We start from the raw sequence: 26,968 nt of genomic DNA, 5'->3' as shown, positions 1-26,968 counted from the left end.
ACAACTCGGCCAGACAGAGAATAAGCTTCCAGCTGACTTAGCGGCAGGTTGAAAATCTGAAAACAAATCACTTGTTACTTTTTGTCCACCAGTGGTTGTCAGTTTCAGAGTCTCCATGTGAGATGTTATGATCGGTAAGATGTGTATCTCTGCTGAGAAAATGTGAGCCATGGCCATTTTTGGTCCCTCTATAGCAGCATCTTCAGTGAGAGTTGGCATGTTCCCCCATGTTTGGTGTTCCTAGTGATGCTAAGCCAAGCTGGAGTCATTTAACGGAATTGAATGCTAATTGAAAACTTTCCCCCTTATACTCAAGAGCCAGATGTTAGCAGTTGTTGAGTGTAAAAGGGCTTTAGGGTGCACACTTTTGCCCAGATTGCTTTAGTTCATTAGTTAGTAGAATTTGCGGTGGCATATTTGAATGTTCTCAGCTTCTATTTATAGCTTTTTTTATTGTTTGTATTCAAAATATTACAGATGCTAGTAATGTCTGTCAATCTTCACCTGTTGCTATAAAACCCATGACATATGCTGGCACCGTGAAAGTAGGCGTTCAAACTAAGAGTGTTGGTTTGGGAATGTGGCTGCAGTCATTGGTGACATGATTAAATTCAGATCCACAAGAGACTGTTTTGGTGATGCAAGATTGTTATTGTTACATAAATAGGCTAGAATTATTTTATCTTTCATCGTAATGATTGGCAGGTGAACAGTGAAAATATTATCATTGTGCAAACTAATTCACCAAGAAGGTGTCTTAAGTGATTGAGAAGTAATATCCAGAGCAGTACCTTACATTTATGCTCCAGGAAAAATTCAGCCAGGTAAATCTCACCTTTTTTTTTTTTTTTTTTTTCCTGCAGATGTCCTCTGTGTTGGCACTTCTTGCTGCATCAACAGTGTGGCCTTTTTCAAATGAATTAGGGGGCTGGGTTTTTTCATGCAGAGGCTAATGTCGGTGTGAACATGGCCAAAGTTCCTCTGGAGCTATTGCTCTGTTGTTTGGGAATGTCAAGACCTTGTCACACCAGCCTGACTTCAAAGAGCTAGAGCCAACAAGACCCAGTGCTTTGTCACTTCACATCTTCTGTTAAATGTGGCATTTAAACAAAGGACAAAGTCTACAACCATTTGCAATCTAGGTTCAGAAATGCTCTGATTTGTAAAGAAAGCAAATTCAGTGATTTCATTGTTTATTGAAACGACTGATTTCACTGACTCTCTTAGCTTTACACAACCCTAGTAGGGATGGACATTTGTTTTTTTCCCTCCTGAAGTCAGTAGGCTGAATTTACATCTGTTTGTGTGTACATGTGGAGGCATATGTGGGTCCAGTGGGATGTTAGCTAAATCAGGAAGCGTAGTCTATATGAGGAAGTCGATTACGAGGTTTCCTCAAAGCTGGTAGTGGAAGTGTTGGAGGCACTGCTGCTGCACTGGGTGGCCTCCCATCTCCTGTGCTTAATGATCCTCACCCACCGAGTCAACGAGTGAGTCCAAGGCAAAGGGTCTCCATCTGTCTGGAGACCGCTTGGCTCAGGAAGGATCTGTACAGCATCCATCCCCGTACCTCCCCCACAATGTCACAATGTCTGCTCAACTACAGCCCAGCCACCTGTCCCACCTGGCCCTGACATTGACGCTATAATAAAACACAGCTGGAGTTGGAAACTGACCTCGCAGTTGTGTAGTGCATGAGCTATATTTAGTGCTTGTCAGCACAGAGTAGTTGAGCTCATGTCATCCTTCTTTAAGTTAACGTATTTTCATGTAGAAATTGTCCTCGTACATGAAGGCTCTAATTATCTGGGTATATCGGAATACTTTGTGGAGAAAGCAGGTGTGGGGGACACGAAGTATGTAAGTTTTCACTCCAGCTGATATCTTGTAAATCAGACGGCCCGTACAGGTATATCAGCCAGCAAGTTTCTGTTCTGAGTATTATTCCGACATGTGTGGCAACAACTCAGAAGATGTTGATGCCTTCCTCTGATCAGATGAACCGTACATCCTGAGGATGCGAGGGCGTTTTCCTGTGGTATTACGACTGTGTGTGCGTGTTTGTCATGTGGCAGGAGGTGGTTACACATGGGGGTGGAGGGTGTTGTCAGATGATGGCTCCTGGAGGAACCATGTGTGAGCTGGGGGGTGGAGAAAGAAGTAAAGAAAGACACATTGGAGAGGAAAAGAGGAGCCTTTACACAACAAACAAGTCTCCCTTCCCCCTCCAGCTAGCCTGCACCCGCCCTCCAACTGTTGGTGATATAGACCCCGGAGGAGCTGTTAACAGCAGTGGCATGGAAAGTGTCTGCTGTGAGGGGAGCCGGAGAGGCCAACCCCCAGATACTATAGCCTCGGTGGATCTGCAACAAGCTGCTGATACAAATGCTGCTGCGCTTCTTATCACAAGCTCTTCTTTCACTTTCTCACTTTCATTTTGATTTAACCAAAGCGTTCTTTTCAGGTTCTTTTTCGACTGAAAAAATAACATTTCTTCTTATCTGAAGATACTAATATGTACTTTTATTAAGCCTTGATGGCACCTTTCTTTAAACAGATTAATGACTCATATCGGTCAAACTAAACAGTGGATTCGATTGACCTGGCATGATTTATAATTCTTTAATTGTAACTCTTAATGCTGGTTTATTGAATACATAGTCCATCCATGTTTGAGTACACCTGTGACAAATTATCTCTGATTTCAACATTCGCATTGACTTTACTTCTCCGTCTACCATGATGCATTTCCCAGCAAAATTTCACTCATGTAGAATTTAAATGAATATATTCAATCCATATGTATTTGCATTATCTTACATCCTGTGCATGTTCTTGATTGTCCTTTTTCCCTCTCCCTGTCCCTTTGGGGAGTGATCCAAGTGACATTTAACCATCAATACCATGAAATTATTTCCAGGCCTTGCAGAGTGGTTACCAATTATTTAGGATCCATGTTTAGTAAATGGCTTGCAGGAGGATCACGATTAAGGTTTGTTGCTTAGTGACCCAGTCAGATGCAGCAGTCCTGACTAAAGGATTAGCTGCACTAAGAGCAAAGGGTCTAAACTTGCATTCAGCATAGTTGCACACACTGCACTGGGCCATTTAGCTCGACCACCGTTTACATGCACGGGAGAGGAATCTAGTTATTTACTGAAGTATTTCAGTATGCCACAGTATGTGGACTATGACAAAACATACAAGACTTTCTACTGCTTCAAACCTTCTCTGTGAGAGATCACGATACATGTTAAATGCATCCAAATTCACTTGCCCGATGTTATCTTTATGTTAGCCTACTTGTTGGGGTTGTTTGTCAGATAACACTGCTGTTACACAATCAATATTTTATGAGAGCAGAGTGACTGTGAAAATGCTTTAAGCAACTGAAGTAGACGCATTGTCTTAATGCGCTGATTTATTTATTTTTTAATCACAATATCTGAAGCGTTTAGCTTTCTCTCAAAAGAAACAGAAAAATGTGAATGAGAGCGTCTTTCTTGGAAATTGTGTTGATTTTTATATGATTTTGGTCAGGCTAACCTGTTTACAAGCATTTCAAAAGTCCACTTTCGGTCAAACTAACACGATCGTTTGTATTGAGTTAACATGGTTGATGCGCAGCTGTAGTATTCGCCTTATTGACATACAAATCACACCAACAGTAATGAGTATTATTCCTCACTATTGATCCACACATCATTAATTTATTGAACAACCCTGCTGTCTCATCTGTTATTTGGTGCAGTTGTTAGCCATTTGCATCTAATGTTTGCTGCAGCTTCTTTTCTTGTAACAACAGAGAAAGTGTCTACAATTGAAGCAAAAGAGGGCTCTGTGGCAATATGTCACAATTTCCATGTTAAAAGGCCTGTTGAATGCATTTCCTTTTTTGTGAAGCTTTACGAAGCTTTCACTACTGCTGTCCTCAGTGATTGTTGTTTACTCCTTCATCTTTCTGCCTTTAGTTTGGTCTTTATCAAAGAAAATGCAGCTCAGTCAGATTGAGATCAGGTAACACTTACTCACACTTCTCTGGAATATTGCGCCTTTTTATCTTAAACACCCCCCCCCCCCCCCCCCAAAAAAAAAACAAAAAAACATCTGGGATGTTCTTACGTATGTCTGAGCGTTGAATCTGAGCAAGCAATATATCCCTGTAAACTTCATAAATTATCTTGCTGCTTGTGTCCTAAGTTCCATCAGTGATAAACACAGGGGGGATTCAGTGCCACTGGTAGCCCTAAATGCCCATCCCATAATTTACAGTCCATGTATGAGTCAAATCATGAGCCATTCAGAAACCAGTTGTCAGTTGTGCAGATGTTTATCTGTGTTTTTCTCTGTCCAAAAACACTTGAGTCAGGCCCCTACAGTCTTATGAATGGTTTACTCCATCTTCTCTTTATATAGACACGCATACCTTTTAACGTTCTTACGAAGGTATGGCTTGTATGAGTAACAGAAGTTGCAACATTCACTTTGTTCTGTTAACACCATTGAGGGTACGCAGGGTGTGACGAGACTTTGTGAGTAAGAGAAAAGAACAAATGGTAAACTGTGTTGTCATCGTGGGTGTTAACTTTTCACACAACTTTTCTTTTTTTTGTCTTGATGAGACAGTGATTCAGGCAATTCAAGTTGTGTTGTTTTTAATGAATATTTTCAGTCTACATAATTATATGGGGGGGGGGGGGGGGTGACTGCCAATTATATTCGACTTTATTATAAGGAGTGTGCAGCCCTCGGCTACAGTAACGCCAAAAGCTGGTGGGAGTGGGGACAATGTGTGGAGGGAGAGGAGAGATAAGGAAGACGGAGAAAGGAAAGGAGCGGGGTGGAGAGTGCAGCAAGGGTGTTGTCAAGGGAATAATAGAATGCCTCAGAGGCCCTCACAGACACTGGGCAGGGGGGGGGGGGGGGGGGGGGGGGGGGGAGATGGTGTGGAGGAGAGGAATACGAAGTTAAACCAGCGAGAGAATCGGAGAGAGAAACTGCAGGGGGGTTCTGAAGGGAGAGGTGGCAAATACCTTCAGGGTGAATTGCTTATTGCAAGCCAAGCCCACAGAAAACTAAAGTGATGACACACCTTTTGACTAAGCTTTGACTCGCCCTCCAATCTTTGTGTGAATATGTGAAACGAATAGCCTGTTTTGTCCGCTGCTGTAGCCCAGTGACACATCTGACAGTGTAGACACGCGATTTTTACCCTTTACAGCTTATCACATTTCAGGCTCTCTTATCTTTGTGTCCCATTGATCATTAATGTGATGCAACCAAAGTACTGCAACATGCTTTTTCTGTGGTCTGTTTTTTCTTTGTATGCACTTATTGAAGGGAAAGGTTTCCACAGGACGATTTCTGTTTCAGCAGTGTCCCTAGAAGACTTTCATCAAGCTGAGTGTTTGTTAGCACCAGTCCGCTGAGGGATTGGCAGAATGGGTGCATGGCTGAAGAAAGGGGTATGCACACCAAATTAATTCCCCTTCCCTTTGCCATCTGAGATGTTATGTGGCACTTCAAAGTTGGGGATGGGTGGTGTTAATCCAGGGGCCGCAGCACGCCCTTTATTCTGCTGTCCTATGTTCAAATCTCCACTCATTCCCCTGTTGTGGCCCCTAGCTTTTACATAGTGTGATCAAAGTCCAGTTTGTCTCTGATGGATGGGTTCACTTTGGCCCAGAGACTGCCTGACAGGGGACCTGGAAGTAGAAGAGAGCAGGACACAGGATCTCTGTGCATCCTTTGCACATGTGCCTGTAGACAGAGATACATAGGATGTCTTTCTAATCTCTCTTGTGATCAAAGCTTATGGCTTCACCCAAGCAGCTGGATAACATATGTAGATATGAACAAACCATGACTCATGTGCACTTTTAAGCCTTTGTCAGACTCATGGCTTGAAACAACACACATCATTGCAGTTCATGCACTTTTGCCAACACATTTTCTATGATTTGAGGGAAAGCTCCTCTCTCTTTCAAGTGTGGTTCATCCACACACACTGTGTGTTTATAGTCACCGTACTGTGAGCCGAAGAACCGAATCAAACTTGTCAGCAACTGGGGATCAGCTAAAATGAAGATCCATGACCGTAATCGCAATTATTCCCACAGATGAACTGTTGGAACTGCTGATCAAATGGTTCTGCATATTTGCAGGTAATGACATAAGATGGTAATAAACAGGATGACGGAAGGATCAAGACTGTGCAGTTATGCATACAGTTAAACTCCACCTCCATCTACTATTTTGAGTGGAATGTCTGTACCAAAGAAAGGACAAAACACATTAGCTTAATATTATTTCACTGTCGGTAGATACTCAGATATTCTTTTGGCATAATAACCGTTCAGTGTAACTCTGAAAGTGTGACAGCTGTGGTGTTAAAAACATCCGTCACTACATCTTAACTTAATTCAAATTCACAATTTTCCTTCTCCTGTTGTCTGATAGTCTTTCTGGAGAGTTAATCAGTTGTGATTATTGGAACCAGTCTTGTGATCTTGTATTATATGCATACAATTTTGGCATAAAACAAAAACAAAAATATCCATCACATTTGTAATTATGTCTGACCAGAATTCATGAGTCTCATCTATGTTGCTTTGACACTTACTGAGTTTCTTAAAACAGGATTAGCTCAATAATTGTCAAGCACCACTAAGGTCCAAATAGCCCAATTATGTTCACCTTCTCTGACCCAGAAGAAAGGCAGACATTAACATGATTTCAGACGGTTCTTTGTTTCTGCTGCAGAGTAAGAGAGATAGAAGTTTACTACAAAGAACCGCATTGCACCCAAAAACAGTTAGCCTGGAGGCTCTAATTGCTACACCTCAACAGCTTATTGCTATTAATGGTATTAATAAAGCAACATTTATTCATTTGATACTTTTTTTAAACATTTATGAAGCACTTCGCTCAGCAACAGATGAAAAGTAACTAAATCAATCCAACAATACAGAAATGTATTCAGGAAAAATCAGCAAAGGCTCTTAGATAAAAGCATGATTTCAGAGGTTCTGCTGATGTGATCTCACAGTTCAGGTGCTTCTGTCACCTCTGGTCAACACATTAACATTAAGCTTTGTCTGCCTGTGGTGCATGTTATCCATCCTTCTAATGACCAAAAAATAAAATTAAAATAACATCCAGGTTTTTATTTTTTCCTCTGTTAGTGATAGAAACAGTGCGGCCAATCCCATCACTTCATCTTAAATGTCCACTAGCTCTCATTGTGACAGATGAAAGACACAACTTGTTTAGAATCACCTGTTTTGTTACATCTAGCATAATAAAGACACGTGAGTCTGCTCTCTAATACGTCAGCCCCTTTTGAGTTTAAGCGCATGTCAGTTTCTTGTTGTGACCACAGATGCAATCAACAAAATATACGTCGCGATAAGTGCTGTGATACACTTGTGAAACTAGCATATGCCGCAATGCCACTTTGCCACAACTCTTTATCTCCAGTGCTGTCATAATGACAGCTCCATGAAGGCTCGTGTATACTCTCGCAGCAGTGTGTCGCAGTGAGCTTGTCGCAGACACGACGCAGTTATTTTTGAATTATGCCTACTTTTGAAGCGCTGTCTGCGCTATGTTAATCCCACGCCACAACGCAAGAGGGACAATCACGAACAAGCTAGGATTGTGGGTGTTACGGTTACGGAGGTCATTCAACAACAATGGCGACTGGACGAATGCGCACTTTGATTGAGATGCAGCTGATCGATCTAGAAATAGAAGAAATATTGCTACTACTGGAGCTGGCAGAGAGGCGAAAGAATCGTCACGGTTAGCACGGTTAGCGTCACCATTAGCCGGTTAGCAAATCGGAAATACGCATAGTGTAGAGCGGAGTTGACCAATCAGAGGCCTCCTTTCTCTCCCCCCTGCGACGATATCTGCGACACTGTCTGCGGTGAGTTACAATTTTGAGGAGGCACACAGAGTGTCTGCGTAGGGGGCGGGGGCATGTCTGCGTTAACTGCGACACACACGCAGACGACCTGGTTTCCGACCATAAATCAGGCTTGATGCATAGTGTGTTTGCTGAGTGGAGTCCTAGTTGAGTTTTTCTTGTTTTCAAAAAGGTTGGAGTTATTTATTTGCTTATGCAGTGTGTCCTAATCATGTGAAAAGCACGCTCTATGCAAAACTATACAAATAATCACACTGGTGATTCTACCGTCAGCATGTCGAAGTTCTACAGTGGCTGTTCTTTTTATTGAATATACAAAGGCACCAGAGTTTCAACTAGTTTCTTAAGCTGACGAAATGGTGGCGCAGGTCTTGACAAGAAAATAATCATTCTTCCGTTGGCTTTTGTGACGTAGGCTGCCATGGTTGCATCCAGCTCCAACAAGGTTGACCTCTGTAATGTTGTTTCTTGTCTTAATGTGAATCGTTACCACTTTAAGACGGTTTTGTGGTTGTTGAACTTTAGATGCCTAACTACCTGAAGACGGTATCATTTTGTTTTACTCCAGGAACTTGCACTCATGCTACTTCACCATAATTTCATAACCTTATGTTTAAGGCCTTTTGAAATATTCTTGAAATCCATGACAGTCTGTCTTGTATGTCTCTTTACATTTACATTAAAGTTTTTGTAAATGTCATCTTCTGTTCTTCCTCGTGTCATAAGACTTGCATGATTTTATCTGTCATCAAATTCAGTCTCCTGGTATGTTTCGGTTGAAGCTTGAGGAAGAAGTAGGAACAAGCTGCCCTTGGTTTCTCTGTCACGCTCTTTTCTGTTCTAACCTCAAGCAGAAGCATTTATCTTATCCTGTTTTTCAACTTCTCTCTGGTCCTCCCCTCCTCCCCTTCTGTTTTTCGTCGTGCTGACTTGTTGGCTCCTGGCTTCCGTCATTCTCCATGGCCAGGAGGTGTGTACAATGACCTTTGATGGCCTCTGAGTTCACCGCGTTCCTCCAGGGATAGACAGACTGAGGAGAGACAAGTGACCGGACAATAATTGAGCATGTCTCTTCGACATTGAGATCATTTTAGATAATTTTTCTTGAAGTTGAGAGTAAGCATTTTTAAGACAGAGTAGTATAGAAGTGGCAGTCATTTGGAAGATTGACACAGAGAAAAAGTTGTTATCTCTTGGTTGTAAAAGAGGGGTGGGGGTGATCAGCTGAAAGCATTTATGTTCGGATTCTGAAGATAAACTGGTTTGGCTTGGGCTGGAAAGGTTTGCTTTGCATCCTGAAGAAGGGATCTTGAAGTCAAATGGACACTTGGCTGATGGAAAACTACATTTGCATTTCCAGCTTCTCTACCTCCTTTTATCCTCTTTATTTCCCCTGCTTGTACTCCTGAGCCTTTGGGTATCATTAGGGAGAGACGTGCATGCTGGGTAGCTGTATGGGGTGCTGTATCTTGGTTGGCCAGCGGAGAAGAGGAGGGGGCGTGGCTGTGTCACAGCTCTCGGCCCCTGCTGCCTGCCATCCTTCCTTGGTGCTTTCAGGTCTTTTTAGAGTTTGCTCTGCCAGTTACTGCCGCTTCATAAAACCTCAATGGCTGTAACACAATGCCAGGCAAGAAAGGGGTCATGGCTAAACTTGAACCTCTGCTGCAACCCAACTACCAAAGGCAAACCAAGAAAACCTAATGGAACAAGTGGCAAATTCCAATCATCCCTCCTGCTGTCTACTCCTGCTATCTAACCTTATACTGATAACAAAACCTGCAACATTTATGCCAGAAACTCACTGACACAGACCAGTCCTCCTTCTTTGTTACATTATGTCATAGCTTGAATATATTGTTTCTCTTCTTATGACTAACAACTGGCACCTGTTTCCCTTTCATTAATAGTTTCATCCCATAAATATTAATTGAGCTGCTGAGCTGTGGAAATACATGTAACATGTAAAAACTCCACTTTTATACACCTGACTCTTTCCTGTAACGTAAAGTTGCATATTTCTTCACGTGTGCACTGACTATGTCCTCTTTTTTTTTTTTTTTTCGTTATAGGAGCTGGAGAAGGCTCTGTCAGAACAGGACTTGGACTTCCTCGGGGACCTCATTGCCTGTCTGTTGCAGGGATGTTACCAGCGTACTGACATTAGGTATGTACAAGACGTATAAAGAACCTAGAATGTTATCAAAAGCTGCCAGAATACTAATTGTAAGCACAGACTGATCCAGTTTTACACCAAATCTCATGTAAGTTTGAACAAGCAATGGCTTCACAGGAGGTGGTTTTCTAACTCGGCATCAAACTATATCGATATGTACAGTATTATATCATTTTAGATCTAATTTCAAGAAAAATATGCATATATACTAAAAAGCTGAATGGTCAGGCTCAACTTTATACTCCAGCAAATCCAACACTTTTTTTTAGTTTAACCTAAGCTTCACTCTCATTTAGTTATGCTGAATATAGTCAGGCAAGGTAGCCTTATATTTACACACTGCGTGCTCTGCTGTCACTGAACTACTGATCAAATACCATGGTATTCCTCCACTTAATTGTGCAAATAGAAACAGTGACTTACTCGGAATACACTGAATGAGCATACATCCTGAAGAAATATGAGTGTAGTACTATATATCACGCAAGAAAATTCACCTCTGCCACTTAAAGCTGCACTATCCTAGAACAACCTTAACTTGTAGGTCTTAGCCTTGTCAGAGGTACATGAGGGAATTGAAACATCTCCAATAAGTTTTTAATGAAGCATGAGTGGCACAGTGGGAAAGAATGAACATTTAGCTGAGCTTGTCAAAAGGAAATCTTAAATTTACTTATTTCTAGTTAGTCATAGCATCCTTTATAGGAGGTCTGAGTCATTGCCACAGTAACTCACTGAGGAGTCAGAACTTGTAATATGGTGACTTAAGGTGGTGTAAGATGGTGTGACAAAATCATGATCTATGACTGCCTGAGAGCCAGTGAAACTTTTCTCACCCCTGCGTTCATATCATTGGAGAAAGTGACTAGAAGTGGTTGTTATTCAAATCTGCAGAAATGTTAAGTTTCTCAAGGGGCTGCCCCTTCTATATACCTCCTACTCCAATCCATCATCAGAAAGTAGCATCGTGGTACAGTGAACAGATACACACATACACACAGGCAGGAGTGATCCAGTTTTTCAACCCAGGCAGCCGGTAACAGGAAGACAGCCTGCTTTATTGGACTGGACAGGCGCTGGCATCCTGGGGGCGGCTGCTCAGCACTGGCCTTTCACAGTTCTGCCCTTTTCATCCGCACGTGTTAAACGCTCTGCCGGAGCGGGGTAAACGAGGGAGGGAGGATGTCGGAGAAAACGAGGGGACAGAAAGGAGGAGAGAGATGGGGTAGTGAGAAGGGGGAGCCTGCAGCTGTGTGAAAAGTGCACACTGCTCTTTCAAGATAAGCCATTTTTTTTCTGTCCTCCTTTCACTGTGCTGTTGCATAGATGCTCACCCCTGCCCCGAGCCCTTGTTCTGTTCATCTGAGGTGGAACTGAATAGTACAGATTAATCTGCTATAGCTGAACCGGAACCAGCATTTATTTACTAGATCCCACTCATAGCTGAGATGCAAACCCAGCTCCCATTCATTGAAACTTGTTCTTTTTTTCTTTTTTCTTTTCTTACGCTTGCCTCCTGCTTTTTTCCAGCCACTTTTAGACCTAACTTTAAAGCTCTGTACAATAATGGTGAAAAGTTTCTGAACCCTTCACTATTTTCTGTTTCTGCATAAATATGGTCCAAACATCAGATTTTCATTTATGTCCTGAAAGTGGATTAGAGAGTCCCGTTAAACAAGACAAAAATAGTATTAGTTGTCATTTATATATAGATGAAAATGATCCACTATTGATTAGTTAGTGGCAAAAGTATGTGATGGTTTTCAATAGCAGTTAAATTGAAGATGAAACTGTGCCATGCTTTCGCATTGTATGTATATTTTTTCTATTTATTCTTCATTATTATTGCCTTTTGTTTACACAACATGTATCTTTACAAGTCTTTGTCTTCACAACACATTTGTGGGGGTGTATCATGACACAAACGAACGAGGGACCCTAGAAAAAGACCTGTTGATTCTCTTTCACTTGTGCTAGGTTAGCAAAGGGTTTGAACTTCGATCCAGTCAGGTTGTATAAAAATAGAGGATATTCTCAATCATTATTGCCCCTCCCGAGGAGTGATCCATCCGCAAAAAGAGCTCAAGAGAGATAAGTGTATTAGTACGCAAGGTCACAAAGTAAACCAGGATTACTCCTAAACAGCTATAGGCTTCTCTTGCATTGGGTAATGTCCACCATCAGGAGAACACTGATCCTGAGTATTATGCTTAAAGAAGAAAAAAAGACTGCATTCCAGAATAAGAGTCTTGCCCTATCTTTGAAACCTGGTGGTAGTGTGAGGATGGCTTTTGAGTTATACCAGGAAATTCTAAAGGAAAGTTATGATCTAAATCCCAGTTTGCAGTGGGTCTATTAAAAGAAGGTAAATGATTATAAAGATTTTATTCTGGAAGGTCATGTCAGTGTCCAGACATCAATCCTCAGCTTTCCCATTCAAGAGTAATGACTTCGACTCACTGTGTGAGTGTGTATGATAGCAGATTGACTGTAGGTGTAAGAAAGAAAGTTCTGTTTTAATGAGTGATTGACAGACATAAAGTGCTGTGAGAGGTATACAAGGCTGAAAAACACACAATTATAATTCATTTTACCTTCCTGACACTGACAAATATGTATTATTGTATCCTTTTTGTTTTTGAGGAGACAAAGAAGGATATTTTGTTAGCTGTTCAATTTCAAATAGCAGTTGTCATTGTTGTTGTTTTTTTTTGCATTTATCCATATTTACAGTCCAGCTGACAAAGGAAAACTCATGTCTACGTTTAAAAAGTCTTTAACTTAGATTGTGAGATACAGGACAACTGAGTAAAACATGCATCGACCAGACATTCGAAAGGCAAAACAGAAGTAGCTATCTGAAATAGTTGGGACATCTTGTTTAACAATCTGTGCCGGTAAGAGCTTTGGTGTGGTCACTTTGTGATCCTACAGCAGAATGCCTGATGGTCCTGTAGATTTGTTGGCAAAACAATAGACACAGACAGACATTAACTCTGAGACTCCTGTACTGTTTAGCCCTCAGGCATTTAGCAGTTACCTGGAAGACATCATCAGTTACCGATGGGAACTAGAAGAGGGGAAGCCCAACCCTCTTCGAGAGGGGCCCTTTGAGAATCTGCCGCCTCGCACTCAGGTGGAACTGCTGCATCGACTCTGTGACTACCGTCTGGATGCTGCTGATGTCTTCGACCTGCTGAAGGTACGCCACTCAAAGAAATTAGCCGCTGAACAAATCTGGAAAATGCTACATAAAGCTCTGAAGTATTTTTTTTCCCCTTTAATTGAATTCAAAGTGGCTCATTTCACATTGTTTGAGTGTCCATCAACACGAGGGAAGTTGCTACAGTTCATGGTCCCCATTTTAAATATATAGTTTTTGTAGCTCAATACTCTGACGATCACCACTAGTGAGCGATGATTTAAAAACGTATGATTTAAGAAACGTTCTGTCCCCACCCCCACCTCCTTCAGGGGCTGGATGCAGACAGCCTGAGGGTGGAACCCCTGGGGCAAGATGGAAATGGAGCCCTCTACTGGTACTTTTACGGCACTCGTATGTACAAAGAAGAGCCAGTTAAGAGGAAAATGGAGAAGTTCAGGTAAATACCTCTTCTTCTGTAACTTCTTTATATGTCCTTGATTCCAAATAGGACTGTTTTCACTGGTCATGTATTCTGTGCTCAAATGGTAAATGTAGTGACCATATAATTGCTTTAGTGGCTCGTTTAAACACTTGATGAGGATTCAGTAGCTAATCACAATCGTTTAAAGGCTCTCATTGAAAAAGTTATTTTATTCCAAAAGTGAAACAACTGACCTGACATTACCTGAGAAGAAGAAAAGGGGAAGGCCACCAAAGAAGAGAAAGTTGGAAGATCCCTTTATAAGGTAGGAAAAATTCAACAGGGTGAAGCATAAAAACACAGACATGTGGAGCTGTTAATGTGCTGCGCACATGTACTGGTTATGTCAAAAAAGAATAAAATTGATGCTGTGATGGGATTATTTTATATGTGGGTTATGAAACTTCTACACAATAAGCTTAAAGAAAGATTTTTTTGTTATTAACCATGTGTCTTTTGAGCACATGTGTAGAAAGGAATTTGGATTATTTCCAATGTTGGTCTCTGTTTTAATTTACAAAGTATGGTACTGTGCTCTCTCATCAGAACTGGTTTAAATTTGTATGTTCTTTGTTGGACTATTTTTGGATATATTTAAGAAAGTTGTATTCTTTTTCTTAGTGATGTGGAAAGTGAAGTGACAGAAGTGAAGTCGGAGAGTGAACTGGATCACCTTCCCCCAAGCACAGGTGAAAGTTAGCTCATACAGTGGTTTACAACATTATTGACCCTCTGCATTTATTCCCTTTTTCTTTTCTTTTTTGTGTTACAACCTATAATTTTAGTAGATTTTTTAGTTTAAGGAGGGAACTAGTGGTAATTTTTTTTTCCTTTTAGTATAAAGGCTGAGCCAGAAGGCGAAGCTCTCGATTTACCGGTCAATCTATGTTCCTACCCTCACCTATGGTCACGAGCTGTGGGTAGTGACCGAAAGAACGAGATCGCGAATACAAGCGGCCGAAATGAGTTTCCTCCGCAGGGTGTCTGGGCTCTCCCTTAGAGATAGGGTGAGAAGCTCGGTCATCCGGGAGGGGCTCGGAGTAGAACCGCTGCTCCTCCGCATCCAGAGGAGTCAGATGAGGTGGCTCGGGCATCTGGTGAGAATGCCTCCTGGACGCCTCCCCGGTGAGGTGTTCCGGGCCCGTCCCACTGGGAGGAGGCCCCGGGGAAGACCCAGGACACGTTGGAGAGACTATGTCTCTCGGCTGGCCTGGGAACGCCTCGGGGTCCCCCCAGAAGAGCTGGAGGAAGTGGCCGGGGACAGGGACGTCTGGGTCTCTTTGCTCAGGCTGCTGCCCCCGCGACCCGATCCCCGGACCAGCGGAAGATAATGGATGGATGGATGGATAGTATAAAGTCCCCACAAAAATCAACTAACATTGCAGGTTGTAATGCAAAAAAACAGGAACACCACCAATACTTTTGCAAGCCACTATATCTATAATCCTTTTCATTCTGTGTGTTTGTGACCACCATTTGGACTCTCTTAATGGTCTCAAACCATTTTCCTTTGAATCAATGATCCGATGTGTCCTCTTTGCTTCTGCCAGGTCGTAAGCGGGGTGCCTGGTCCCTTGTGTGTGATACAGAAGAACAGTGGATCGGTCTAGCGGAAAGCATCAAGGACAAAACCTCTCCACAGGACCGTCACCTCTACCGTGTCATCAGCCAAAACTTCTTGCCTGAGATCAGCAGCATGATTGAGCACAAGGTTAGACACCAAAAAGACGCTGTCATCAGTCTCCACTGCAGGATTTCATAATGTTTACTGTGTGTCCTCTGTTTTTTGGTAAGCTGTATGAATTATTCTTATTCATGTGAATTTAAAAGCTGATAGCTGTAAACAGCCCATGTCTGTATGGACCATGTTCACAAATCTCAAGTAGACTAACTTTAATTTAATCTCATCTGGATTTGAAATGGTAGTATTCTCCAGTTCTTTTGCAGCTGTTTATTTTGTGGTGCAGCAGGACAGTGCTTCCTGCAGTAGTTGTTTTTAGGACCATTTGGTTTTAGCTTTACTGCTGCTTAACCTGTTAAGTATGGGAAAGCTGGTCTCTGCTTGCCCTTAATTTTGTTCTCCTTAATTTTGTTCTCCTTAATTGAATTGGCCCCAGTCCTTTTAACTTCAGCCTGAGTGTGAAGAACTATGTTCGGCTATACCTTGAGTTATTTCTGTGCGCATAACAAACCCATAAGTACCCCAGGGGAAGATTATACTCATACTTGTGTCACTGTTCCAGCATGTTAAAGCCTACACAGTTGTCTTTCTCTACTTTGCAATGGAACAGACTCCACAATTAACACCCACCAATAATTTAAAAGTCTGTTTAGTAAGTGAATGTTTTATGGATTTCCTCTGATTTTGCACCTAAATAGCTACACAATTCAGCCGCTGCAATTTGGTGTATTTTTGGAGTTTCCTCTTTCGTCCATCTTATACTACAGTTCCCCATTACCTGCTTCTGATTGGCTCCGACAGCAGCCTTTTCTTGTCAAATAATAACTGTCTAACTGTAACCTTTTAACAAAAAGTGAAAACTTGGAAAGTAAGATGTACCGTTCAAGGAAGAGCATCATTGCAGTAAAGAATTCAAAGTGAAGTTAAGGAGGTTTATTAAAATGATGTATGTTTTAGGTTCACGCTAGAGGTACGATATAGGTACGTTACTGATAGGTCGAGAACGCTGGACATAAGTTGCCATACATTGGCATTAAGGTGTACCGTACAGCTAGCGTATTTATAGCCATCTCCGCCAGAAGATGGCGTATCTGAGGCAACCGACGATTCACGGGAGCGGTCAGGAGGAGGAGTTGGGGATCTTGATCGCTCAGAAGCATGTAACTCATCAGCCGCAGGTGCATCAGGCATTTCAGCAGGTTTGGGTGAGAATGATTCTTGTGTTTTTGTGCCTTTTCCTCGACCTCGGCCTCGGCCCAGGGCCCGGGCAAACTACGATTGCTTCTTGGGAGGCATGATCGAGATGAATGTCTCGAGAGATGTTGATAGCGCGTCGCCTACTGCAATAATGGAGCAATGTGGAAAGGCTGCTGATATAGGCGCGTTGAAACGTACGCTGGGCATGCGCAGTTCATATGCTACTCATACGCTAGTCATACGCAGAGTACGCTGGTTATACGTTGTTCATACGCTGGCCATACGCTGTCAATACGCTGACCATAAGCTACTCATACGCTACTCATAGGTTCAATACGGTAAGTATACGCACAATTCTTTATTTTCAAGGACTTTTCGTGTGTATGAAAATTATATTATTAATTTTCATACGCAACTCATACGCTTCTCTCATACGCAACAGTGTGACAGGGCCATTAAGTTAAATCTTGGAGCAAATTTTTCTGGTAGATTTATGATATCAAGATTTGTTGTTTTCGGACTTGAACTGTCTATTGGTGTGTTAACATAACCAGTGCATATTCGTCGGAACAGGTCAATTTATTACTTTGGCTGGTAAAAAGCAAGTGGATTTCTTTTTACTCGCCTATTTGCTGATGAGTTAGTTTCAGCAACTGTAATGGATTTGATCCATTACAGTTGCTATAACTCATCAGTTACTTTCTGTTTTTATCTTGCCCGTGTACAAAGATCAGTAAGCGCTGTCTCTAGCTGTGATGTATAACCAGCGCTGACTGTTGCTATAGAAACCCCTTGAGGCTTTCTCCATCATCAGCAGTGAAGTAAAGAACCCTGCTGGCAGCTTGATGTCAGCAGAGGGGTCACTCAATAATTGCATACGGTCACAGGGTGAATTTGTTCTTGTTCTTCATCAATTCTACTCCACTACTCTGATAATTTTATATCAAAATGTTTATCTGTATAGCTTCTCCTAATACATGGCATTAGTATTCTGATGAATACTTATAGTGAGAGCTGCTTTAAAGCTAGTAAATGTTGATTTGGGGCGATCAGAACAGGAAACGTCTGGTTAATCAGCTTCCATTTGTGAAAGCTTGACATTTCACCCCAGCACTCTATACTTCAAGAGACAAATCTATGTAAAGGCAACTCTCTTCAAAGCACTGATTAATTTGAATTGGGTTAAAGGACTGACTTAATGTTCTTCTTGGATGCAAATAAATCACACTGATATCAAAACTTAGCAGATTGCCTAATAATGTGATAAGAATACTCGATAACGTCACATCACCACTGTGGCACTATATGGATTTTGTCCTTGATCTGCAGATTTAAAAAAAAATAATTAAAATTGAGTGTTGGTGTATTCAAAGCATTTGGGTTATACTAAAATGACACAAAGTGATTTTTAAATATAATTTTCAATATGCAATTATTGAATTGACATATTCTAAGCCCTTTAAAATTTCTACAGCGAAAGAAAATTTCCCCAGATTGCCGCTTTTGCTTAATCCAAAACCCAAATATGGTTCTCGTGTTTTGCTATACTAGTTGCTCTTTTTCGCTCCATGTTGCACATAATTTGCGGCCATATTTGACATGCTTGTTTCTCTTAATGTTGGTGTGTCCATGCAAGCATGCGTAATGCAGTTTGTATATCTCTCAAATCTTTCCTTCAACGTGACCCAGGCTGCTGTCACCAGCCATTTAATGGGGCACTGACAGCCAGCAGGAGCTCACCTTGAGGCAGGATGGGGCCTCTTGATTGACATCTATGCTGTGCTGCAGGATTCTGTCGACCTCTCTCTGGTGACACCAGAGGCACTCTATCTTATGTGTGTTGGAGGAGGGGAACATCAGTGCTCGTGGTGATGTAGGGTGGAATTGTAGAGCCTGGGGACACATCAGTGTTTCCCACTAAAACGAGGCAGAGATAGAGTGGGCAAATGAGATGTGGAAGGCATGATACTTTACATCAAATCAGGACATCAGTCTTTCCTATTTGTTTTATCTTCTTTCCGCCGTTCTCTCCCCCTTTGCTTTCTCACTCCCCACCCACATCTTCCTTCCTCTTTGCCTCCTCACCTACACAGACACACAGAGGCTTCTTATAGATAACTAATGCACTTTTTGGCCTCATTTGTTGTTTTGTAGATGTTCACAGGCCAAACTTTTACACCTAAAGTTAGCTATGGCAAGCTTTATTTATTTATTTATTTATTTATTTATTTATTTTAACATTTCTGCTCTCTGCAAAGACCAGTGATAAAGACAAGTTCTCAAACTCTAGAGGTCTCTTTTAGCTGGCATGTAATGAAACATCATGGCAGAGTAGTATCAGGGTAAAGGGGGGAAATGGTTTAATTTAGTAAGGAATACATACCATGTTACTGTTTTTTTTGTTTGTTTGTTTGTTTGTGAAACGGGGCATTAGGTTTTGGCAGAGAATCAGCTTTCCAGTGGTCCTTCTAGTTGACATATATTTACTGGGTAAAAAATCTTTACTGTAGAGTTGAAGGATTGGTCATTTTCCAACTGGTCCACATGGCTTTAGATTACAACAAGTTAGCTATTACATAACCCTCTTTAATGGTCACATTGGAGGCATGCAGGGCGGTTATTGTCTTCTTTTGTGTATTATCTTGACTAAGCTTGGCTGTCACCCTCGAGGAGAGGTGGGAGGCTATATACATGATTGAGAGGAAAACTTGGGGGGTGGAGAGAGCAGAATCAGTGACCTCTCGGTACTCCACAACACCTGAACGGCCTGTGGGGTTGGTTTCTGTGCTTTGGTTTTGTTTCTGTCTTAGGGGCTCATATAAAAATTTGTTGACCATATAAATCAAAGTGACATATAGTATCTAAAAGAGAGTTTGATTTTTTATGAGGTATGTAGGGTGCATTTATTCCATTGGTCACAAACACTTAAGACACAGTTTAACCTCTCTAATAGCCTTCAGTTCTTGCACAATATCAGACAGCAGGCCAGACGCTTTATTTCTCATAATTATTTATTTTTTCATTCTTCTTTTTTAGGAGCGGGAGCAGAAACAGAAACTACTGGATCCAACCCCATTTCGCATATCGCAGCGATTCTCTGAAAATCATATCAAACGAGAAGAGGAGGTGTGTTTTCAGTTTGTCTGTTTTGCTTATTCATAGTGTTGCTGACAGCAAGTAAACCTCTGGCAGGTAGCAGTAAGAATTTGGATTGAATGATTTACCAACGCCAAAACATAAATGAATATTGTGCCCTTGTTGTTTTAAGCACAGTGCAGTGTGAGTTCACAGCAGAATAATAGCCTTGTGTATTTGCATCCAGGTCAATCCCATGGCCATATCAGAGGAGGAGAGGAAGAAAGATGAAGAGCTTGACAGGCAGGTCCTGCTGGCCGAGCAGCGACGAGAAGAGGAACGGCTTCTGCAGGAAGAAAGACAGAGGGAGAAGCTGGAGAAGATCAAAGCTGTGGAGGGTAATGTGGATACAAAGCTGCACGGTCTCCATTTGTTTATCAAAAGCTATAGTTTTAAATCTAGAAAACCCCAAGGTCTGCTTTACAGCAGGCTATGTAAACCTGGTGGTTTATTCAGAAAACTCAAATTTGTTGGCCAAATATTAAGAAGGAGCAATAGTTTAGCATTCTTTCATCAGTGACCCGTCAGAGGCAGCTAAGAAGCTTTATTAAGGGCAGAATGGATGGTAAAGAGCACTTTACATGCAGTTTTTCACATCTTCATTGCTTTGGCTCTTGACAGTTGTAAAGGCAGTAGTTTCACCCAAACTCTTGTGATATTATAGTGTGAGAGGAAATGTTGAACGTCTTTAATCTGGGGATCACTTCTCTTTTTCTCTCTCCCTCTGATCTTATCTATCAAGGGTTAATGAAGTGCTGATTGTGCTTTGGTAGAAGAGCCTCATTAATGTATTATAGATGAACAGCAGGACCTGCATTCTGTGTGGTTTGCATATGTGGATTCCTCCCCAAGACATCTTTAATCCACACGGCAGGGGGGTTGGCAGGCCTCTCTGCCTTTCATGTTGAAAGATAAAGCAGTGATACGTATGCAGTCTCTGTGCTCTGTTCTTCTCTTTTGATCAACTGGGTCTAAGAAAAGATGGCTGATGAATCGTCCTCTTTTACTTTTTTGAGCTGCTGCCTTTTCTGACAGTCAAGGTCTGGTTTTCATTGAGTTTGTCAACAGCCTCAATGGGACAGCAAGTATAAACTCCAACTTTAGAGCATGAAAGTACAGTCAAAGCACTCTTGAGAGTGGGGTTTTATGTATTTGATTTATTGATCTTCTTAAGGTTTGTGTTTCTAATATCTCGCTGTATTCGTCCTTTTCTCTCAGACCGAGCGAAGAGGCGGAAGATGCGAGAGGAAAAGGCCTGGCTGCTGTCTCAAGGGAAGGAGCTGCCAACCGAACTTATGAATCTGGAGCCATCATCTCCTGTCCACAGAACACGCAGGAATAAAGAATTGTAAGAGGCTTTTTACATGTGGCTTTAGATTTGCATTGCATGTCAATGAATCAAGATTGATGATTTGTAACATATTCTATGTTTGGCACCTCTTAGCTATGAAATGGATGATGACTACACTGCTCTTTATAAAGGTATGCTAGCTGAACACTTACTAGATCATTTAGCCTCATCTTAATCTACACTGTTTCTTCTAATGCAACCTGTCCTTTTCAGTTCTCGAGGCCCTTAAAGCTCATAAAGATGCTTGGCCTTTCTTAGAGCCTGTTGATGACTCCTATGCTCCCAATTACCATGAAATCATCCAGGTACAAAATAGCTGTCATTTTTTTCACTTTTGGATTGAAATTCAATTTATGTTTGTGTGTGTGCCGTTTCCTTGCCCACTCATTTACACAATCCCAAAAATTTGTTGGCTGGAGGGTTTGACTTGTTTTAATTTGAATGTTCCTCCCATACTGTTAGACTCCCATGGACCTGTCCACCATCGAGAAGAAGCTCAATGATGGAGAGTATGTTGCCAAGGAGGAGTTTATTGCTGATGTGAAGCTCATGTTTGAAAACTGCATGGAGTACAATGGAGAAGACAGTGGTAAATGTCTTGTTTCATCCATCTAAGCACAATAATGTTGCACAATTAATTTGTTTGTTTATGTTGTGAGAAAGAAGTGCTTAAATGCATTTCTGGCCAAAGACGCAGGGGATGAGAGTAGGAGAGACCGCAAAAGAAAAGGGGCTGGTCCTGCTGCTGTGTTGGGGCCGGGGCCAGGGCAGCCTTGACAGTGATTAATGAGGAGTGATTGAGTTGTGCTCCAATGCTCAGGGGGACCTGAGCCCTACAGTGCCAGAGAAGCATTCCAGCCCCTAAGCCCCCTGTCTGGAGCCATCCATCCAGCTGAATACTCTCCCCTGGGATAGGGCGGGCGGGCGGGGGTCTTAACGAAGCCCGGCTGGAGCAGAAGGAGGAGAAGGAAGAGGTTGGGGGAACAGAAGTCAGCCTGCGGCCTCCGACCTGGTCACTAGGCTAGGGCTAGGCTGGACCAGTCGAGTAATTTTGTCTTCCACAAAGATTTTGTTTGCATATTGGTTTCCTTGTTTTCAGCATTTGCATTTGACTGACTGTTTGTGGGAGTGTGTGTGATTTATGTATGAGTGAGAGAGCAGTTTCACACACAGATGACGTGTGCTATGTGCTTACAGGTATTGAATTCAAGTGTGTGATTGCTTATGTGGTGCAGGTAGTTTTATAAGATTTGCAAATGTTTTGTGTGCCCCCCCCCCCCCCCCACACCCCAGAGTACACTATCATGGCAGAGTCTCTAGAAAGATGTTTTAGCCGGGCCTTGTCAAAACACTTTCCATCAGAGGATGGCGACACGGACGAAGAGTTTCACATCAGCCGAGAAGACAAAGAGCGCAAAGACAAAAAGCGCAACCGCAGCAGCAAACATTTGGGACCCGATAGTTTGATTCGAGCCACGGAGCAAGTGCAACGTAAGCGAAACTCCCAGGGGGGCAAGGGCAGCACACCTTCAGAGGAAGAGGACAGACTGCTGTCACGACCACTCCTGCCTCCGCGCTGGACTAATGGCCCTGCACACCCTCACAATCTGCCTCTGAGCCAGCAGCACACCCGGGAAGGAAGCCTCAGGGGCATGTACCACCCAGGGCAACAGGTATCTATAGACTAACTTCTTGTCTTCTTAATTTTATGTTTCCAAAAACTTCGTATACCTTTCTGTTGTGCCTCTTACCAGCAACTTAATGTTTTTTTTCTCTTGATTTCTGAATGAAATATAAGAGCAAAATAATAATATCTTTTCTGTTTATAATCTTACCAGCTCCATCATCCAGGCAGGCCCCCTGGTCCACATGGTCATCATGGTCCACATATGTATGGCCAAAGAATGTCAATGGATCCTCGCTTTACCTACCCAGTTAACATTCCTCAACATGGAGATCCTAACTTGAACCGCTTGCGCCACAGCTTCAGCATGCAGGTATAACAACACCAAGACTCTACACCTGACACTTCATCGTGTGCATGTATATGTTCAACTAAAAAATCATAATGCAGAATTAAGGGAACTTTTTTTCTTGATGATGGTAAAACATTCTTAGTCTTGTATACTGATGAAAACCCTACACTTTTTTTTTTTTTTTTTTTTTGGTTGTTTTTGGACTCATTTTACCTAGCATCACATGGCTGAAGGACACCACATGGGCCCCAGGTATCCACTACGGCCAGATCCAAATGAGCAGCACCCTCCACCGCAACATCCTTACATGGGTCCGACTCATGGCCCATCTTTGGGCCCGCGCCCAATGGCTCTCCAACCTGGACCTCCTCCTGAAGCCAGCATGTATCCATCCCACCACCGTCCAGAGAGCCACACCATGCATCCTATGGGCAACAGATTTTCAGGGCCAGAGGGCCCATCTCAGCACAACCACCCAGGCTTGAGGCCTCCTGGTATGGGCATATCAAACATGTGGCCTGGTATGAATCACCAGGGCCAAGACAGACTGAATGGCATGCGCATGCAGGATCCCAACATGGTTAACCAACGCAACTTCAGTTATGGTGGAATCCCCCCTCCAGTTGGTCATAAGCCATGGCCAGAAGCTGCTGGATACCCTCAACATCCTTCCAATGCTCAGTATCAAATGTCTTCAGCAGCCAGCTCCCTTGGGCCCATATCCTCACGGCCTCCCATGTCCCAAGCAGACTCATCTGGCAGAGCACTCTTGTCTTCCATGCTAGAGAGCCCAGAGATGCTAGCCCTCCAGCAGCTGTCAGCCTCTTCTGGACCCCCTGCTGGTGCCTCTCATCAGCACATAGGCAACTTTCAGAAGCCCGGGCCCCCATCAGGACTTGGCAGTGTCCCAGCTCACCCCTCTAAACAGCCTCCTCCTGCCCCTGAGGTTCAGCTGCTGTGTCCTGCTAGAGACAAAGGGCCAGACAGCCAGCCTTCCCAACAGACTAACTTGAGCCCGAAAGGTAGGCCTGACCTTTTCTTGCAGTATTCCACAAACCATCTATATTATGTTTGACAAGATTCAAACAGTCAAACCTTTTGCCACACAAATGTTTTTTATACAATGTGGGGTCTCTATATGTTAATCAGCACAGCCCCCAGCTTTATCCCTCTCCTCTATCAAGTGCTTTTCAAAATTTGATTCAATTATTTCTCACAGTAAGTGGCAAATTGAATATTCATCAGTTCAGGTCATTTTCTTTGAAGATACAAAAATGACGCATGTCATATGTTCAGCGTCGGTAACGAGCTTGCAATTGTTTCTGCATCATCATTGTGATTTCCTAGTTTGTATTGTTCATGAGTAGTTTGGATAAATACCTCAAATACCAGAGATCACAGTTAGTGTCTCCACTTTGGTTTTCCATCTTTATTTTCTGTGATGTGATTTTAATTTTAGTAAATTAGCCTTTGCATTAAGCTTCATTTCAACGTTGTTTTGCTGTTGAATTCTCTTTCAATTCTTTCGATCTTAACAGGGACAACATCAGAGAACAAAATGGCTGCCAACATTTCTGACGAAGGCTCATCACACGAAAACTCTTTTTCAAGCAGCCAAAAGCACCCCTCCATATCAAGCCCTAAAGGATTTTACATTACACCAGTCGATAGAATGCAGAGCCCCCCGACCCCTAACTTGAGCAGATCACAGGGAACTCATTCTGGAGCAGGACTCGCACAGAGTTTACCAGAGAGCCACAAACAGGAGGTGGATGGCCAAGCACAGTCTGCCAACCACTGTCCTACTCAAAACAGTGCAACTACTGCCTCATCCCGTATCAATACAAGTAACACCAGCTCCACTGATCCTGTTCAGCATACCCCGTCTGAGTTTACACAGAACAGTCCACAGCACAAAGCTCCAAGCCCTGCACGTCTTCCACTGAGCTTACCCCCAGTTCTTGTTTCTGAATCTCAGAATTCCACTCAGCATATATCGGAGAACAAGCAAAATGCACATCAGCAAAGTGAACACCAGCAGAACATCCAAAAACAACAACAACCTCAAGTAACCAAGGTTACCCCTCCTCAAAGTCACCCTGAGCGCTCTCCACAACCAATGACTCAGAACACAGAGCAACACAACTCTCTTGAGCTTTCTCATCAAATTGCCCAAAGAATCTCTCCACAATGCTCTACTCAGAGCAGCCCTATGCCAGGGATTTCACAAAGTATAACCCAAGGAGCTCAGCCTGCCCCTCTCACCTCTTTGCCACCCAGTCATCCGACCCCTCTATTACCCTCCCAACCTAGCCCAGCAGACCATGGAGATCAAAGACCTTGTGAGCCCACAAGCAGGCCAGACACAGGGGGAACTGCCATTTCTCCACAGCCTACTATAATGGCACCTGGACCACCAGCTAGTATTTATAATCACCAGGCTTTTAGCCCACATCACAATCAAACCCAGGTGGTGGGGAGTAACATGGGTGTTCAGGCTCAAAGAGGGCCATCACACGGTCCAGCCATGCCTCCTCACTCTCAAGGTCAGGTTAATGGAGGTATGGGTCAGTATGGCATAGGAAATCCTCCACATCCACACTACAATCACACAAACATGAGCAGGCCCATGACTCCATACCACAACCAGCCCATAAACACCATTCACAGTACCGCTCCTCCCCACTCTGCATACCACCAGCAGGGAGGGACTGCCTACTCCTACCACATGCCTGGTCAACAGCACCCACAAAATCATAGCAATATGTACTCTCCTCATCAGTACCAACAGCCAGCCTTCTACACCCAGTCCTATTCCCAAACTCAGACCCATAACCAAGCAACCGGCAGAGGCAGTTACCCCTCCAAGGAGTGGCATAGATCTCCTTATCAGCCTCACCAGTCCCTTCCAGCCAATGCCTACCTTCCGATAGTCAGAGCCAGCAGTCAGTCAAAGGAGAGCAGTGTGTCACCACTGGGCTCGGAGGGCTCCAGTGGTAGTGGTTTGGTGTCCCCTAGCCACGTGCCTGAAGGGAAGTGTGAAAGCAGGGAGCAGCCTGGTCCAGGCATCAGGGGCAGTCCAGCAAAGCAAGCTCATCATGAAAGCTCAGAACAACCTGAAAGTCCTAAAGAAATCCTGGACCTTGACAGCCATAATGCAGCTGCCCGCCATCGGAGCATCCCGCCACTTCAACAGCAGCGTCCACCTGCCTCTGCTGCACACTTAGCATCTGGCTTCATGTATGATCCTCGAGCCTTGCACCCCGGTATGCAGCAAGGTGGCATCCCTCCACCACATATGATGTCTCAGGGCTGTGGATTTGGAAATGGAACCCCTTACCCTGGCCAGCCTTACCCAGATCCAGGGCGCTATGCTGCTCAGAGACCTCACCCACACCTGATGGAAGCTCTGCAGCGGCCCCAGCAGCTGCCTTACTCCCCAGGCCAGACACGCATGACCATGTACAGACACCCCAGACCTGGGGGGCACTTTCAGGGCATGATGATTCAGCAGAGAGGCCTGGGACCAGAGCGCTTTTTACACCCAGGGTAAAAGGGTTAATAAATTATTTGATAGTTAATTCATAAGTGTAGTGTGTGTTTGAAGATGCTTCTTTTTACCTTCATACCAGATATGATATCCAAGCATACCACATGTTTTAAGATTATGCATTTAAGGTGCACCCTTGAATCAGACAGTTGACTAATTATAATTGACCAATAGAATAATTGGTAACAAAACTGTTTGAGTTTGACATTTGAATTTGAATTTTGTTAGGGGTTTACTTGCCAAAAAGTCACCACTTTTACATGACACTAGAGAAAAACAAATTAGTTAGTCTGACCAAAACTGAACTTTTAAAGTGCAAGTTAACATCTTAGTGTTAACAAATTATTTA

The 26,968-nt window shown here is 42.9% G+C and overlaps 1 protein-coding gene across 1 annotated transcript in view; it reads left to right on the top strand.

Moving 5' to 3' along the window:
• cecr2 (CECR2 histone acetyl-lysine reader) overlaps window positions 1–26,968 on the top strand; it is a 41,203-nt gene that overhangs the window by 11,136 nt on the left and 3,099 nt on the right. The window contains exons 2-17 of the mRNA XM_075469376.1: window positions 10,000–10,094; window positions 13,122–13,305; window positions 13,578–13,705; window positions 13,911–13,994; window positions 14,351–14,418; window positions 15,280–15,440; window positions 19,644–19,733; window positions 19,930–20,080; window positions 20,961–21,090; window positions 21,187–21,224; window positions 21,307–21,398; window positions 21,556–21,682; window positions 22,387–22,766; window positions 22,932–23,090; window positions 23,287–24,091; window positions 24,608–26,618. Coding sequence (XP_075325491.1) covers window positions 10,000–10,094; window positions 13,122–13,305; window positions 13,578–13,705; window positions 13,911–13,994; window positions 14,351–14,418; window positions 15,280–15,440; window positions 19,644–19,733; window positions 19,930–20,080; window positions 20,961–21,090; window positions 21,187–21,224; window positions 21,307–21,398; window positions 21,556–21,682; window positions 22,387–22,766; window positions 22,932–23,090; window positions 23,287–24,091; window positions 24,608–26,618 — 4,703 coding nt within the window. The remainder of the gene's footprint in view (window positions 1–9,999; window positions 10,095–13,121; window positions 13,306–13,577; window positions 13,706–13,910; window positions 13,995–14,350; window positions 14,419–15,279; window positions 15,441–19,643; window positions 19,734–19,929; window positions 20,081–20,960; window positions 21,091–21,186; window positions 21,225–21,306; window positions 21,399–21,555; window positions 21,683–22,386; window positions 22,767–22,931; window positions 23,091–23,286; window positions 24,092–24,607; window positions 26,619–26,968) is intronic.

Source organism: Odontesthes bonariensis, chromosome 7, assembly GCF_027942865.1.
Source record: "Odontesthes bonariensis isolate fOdoBon6 chromosome 7, fOdoBon6.hap1, whole genome shotgun sequence".
NCBI classification, from domain to species: Eukaryota; Metazoa; Chordata; class Actinopteri; order Atheriniformes; family Atherinopsidae; genus Odontesthes; species Odontesthes bonariensis.
The sequence above is the reverse complement of the archived record's forward strand: the minus strand, read 5'-3'. Positions and strand labels throughout refer to the sequence as shown.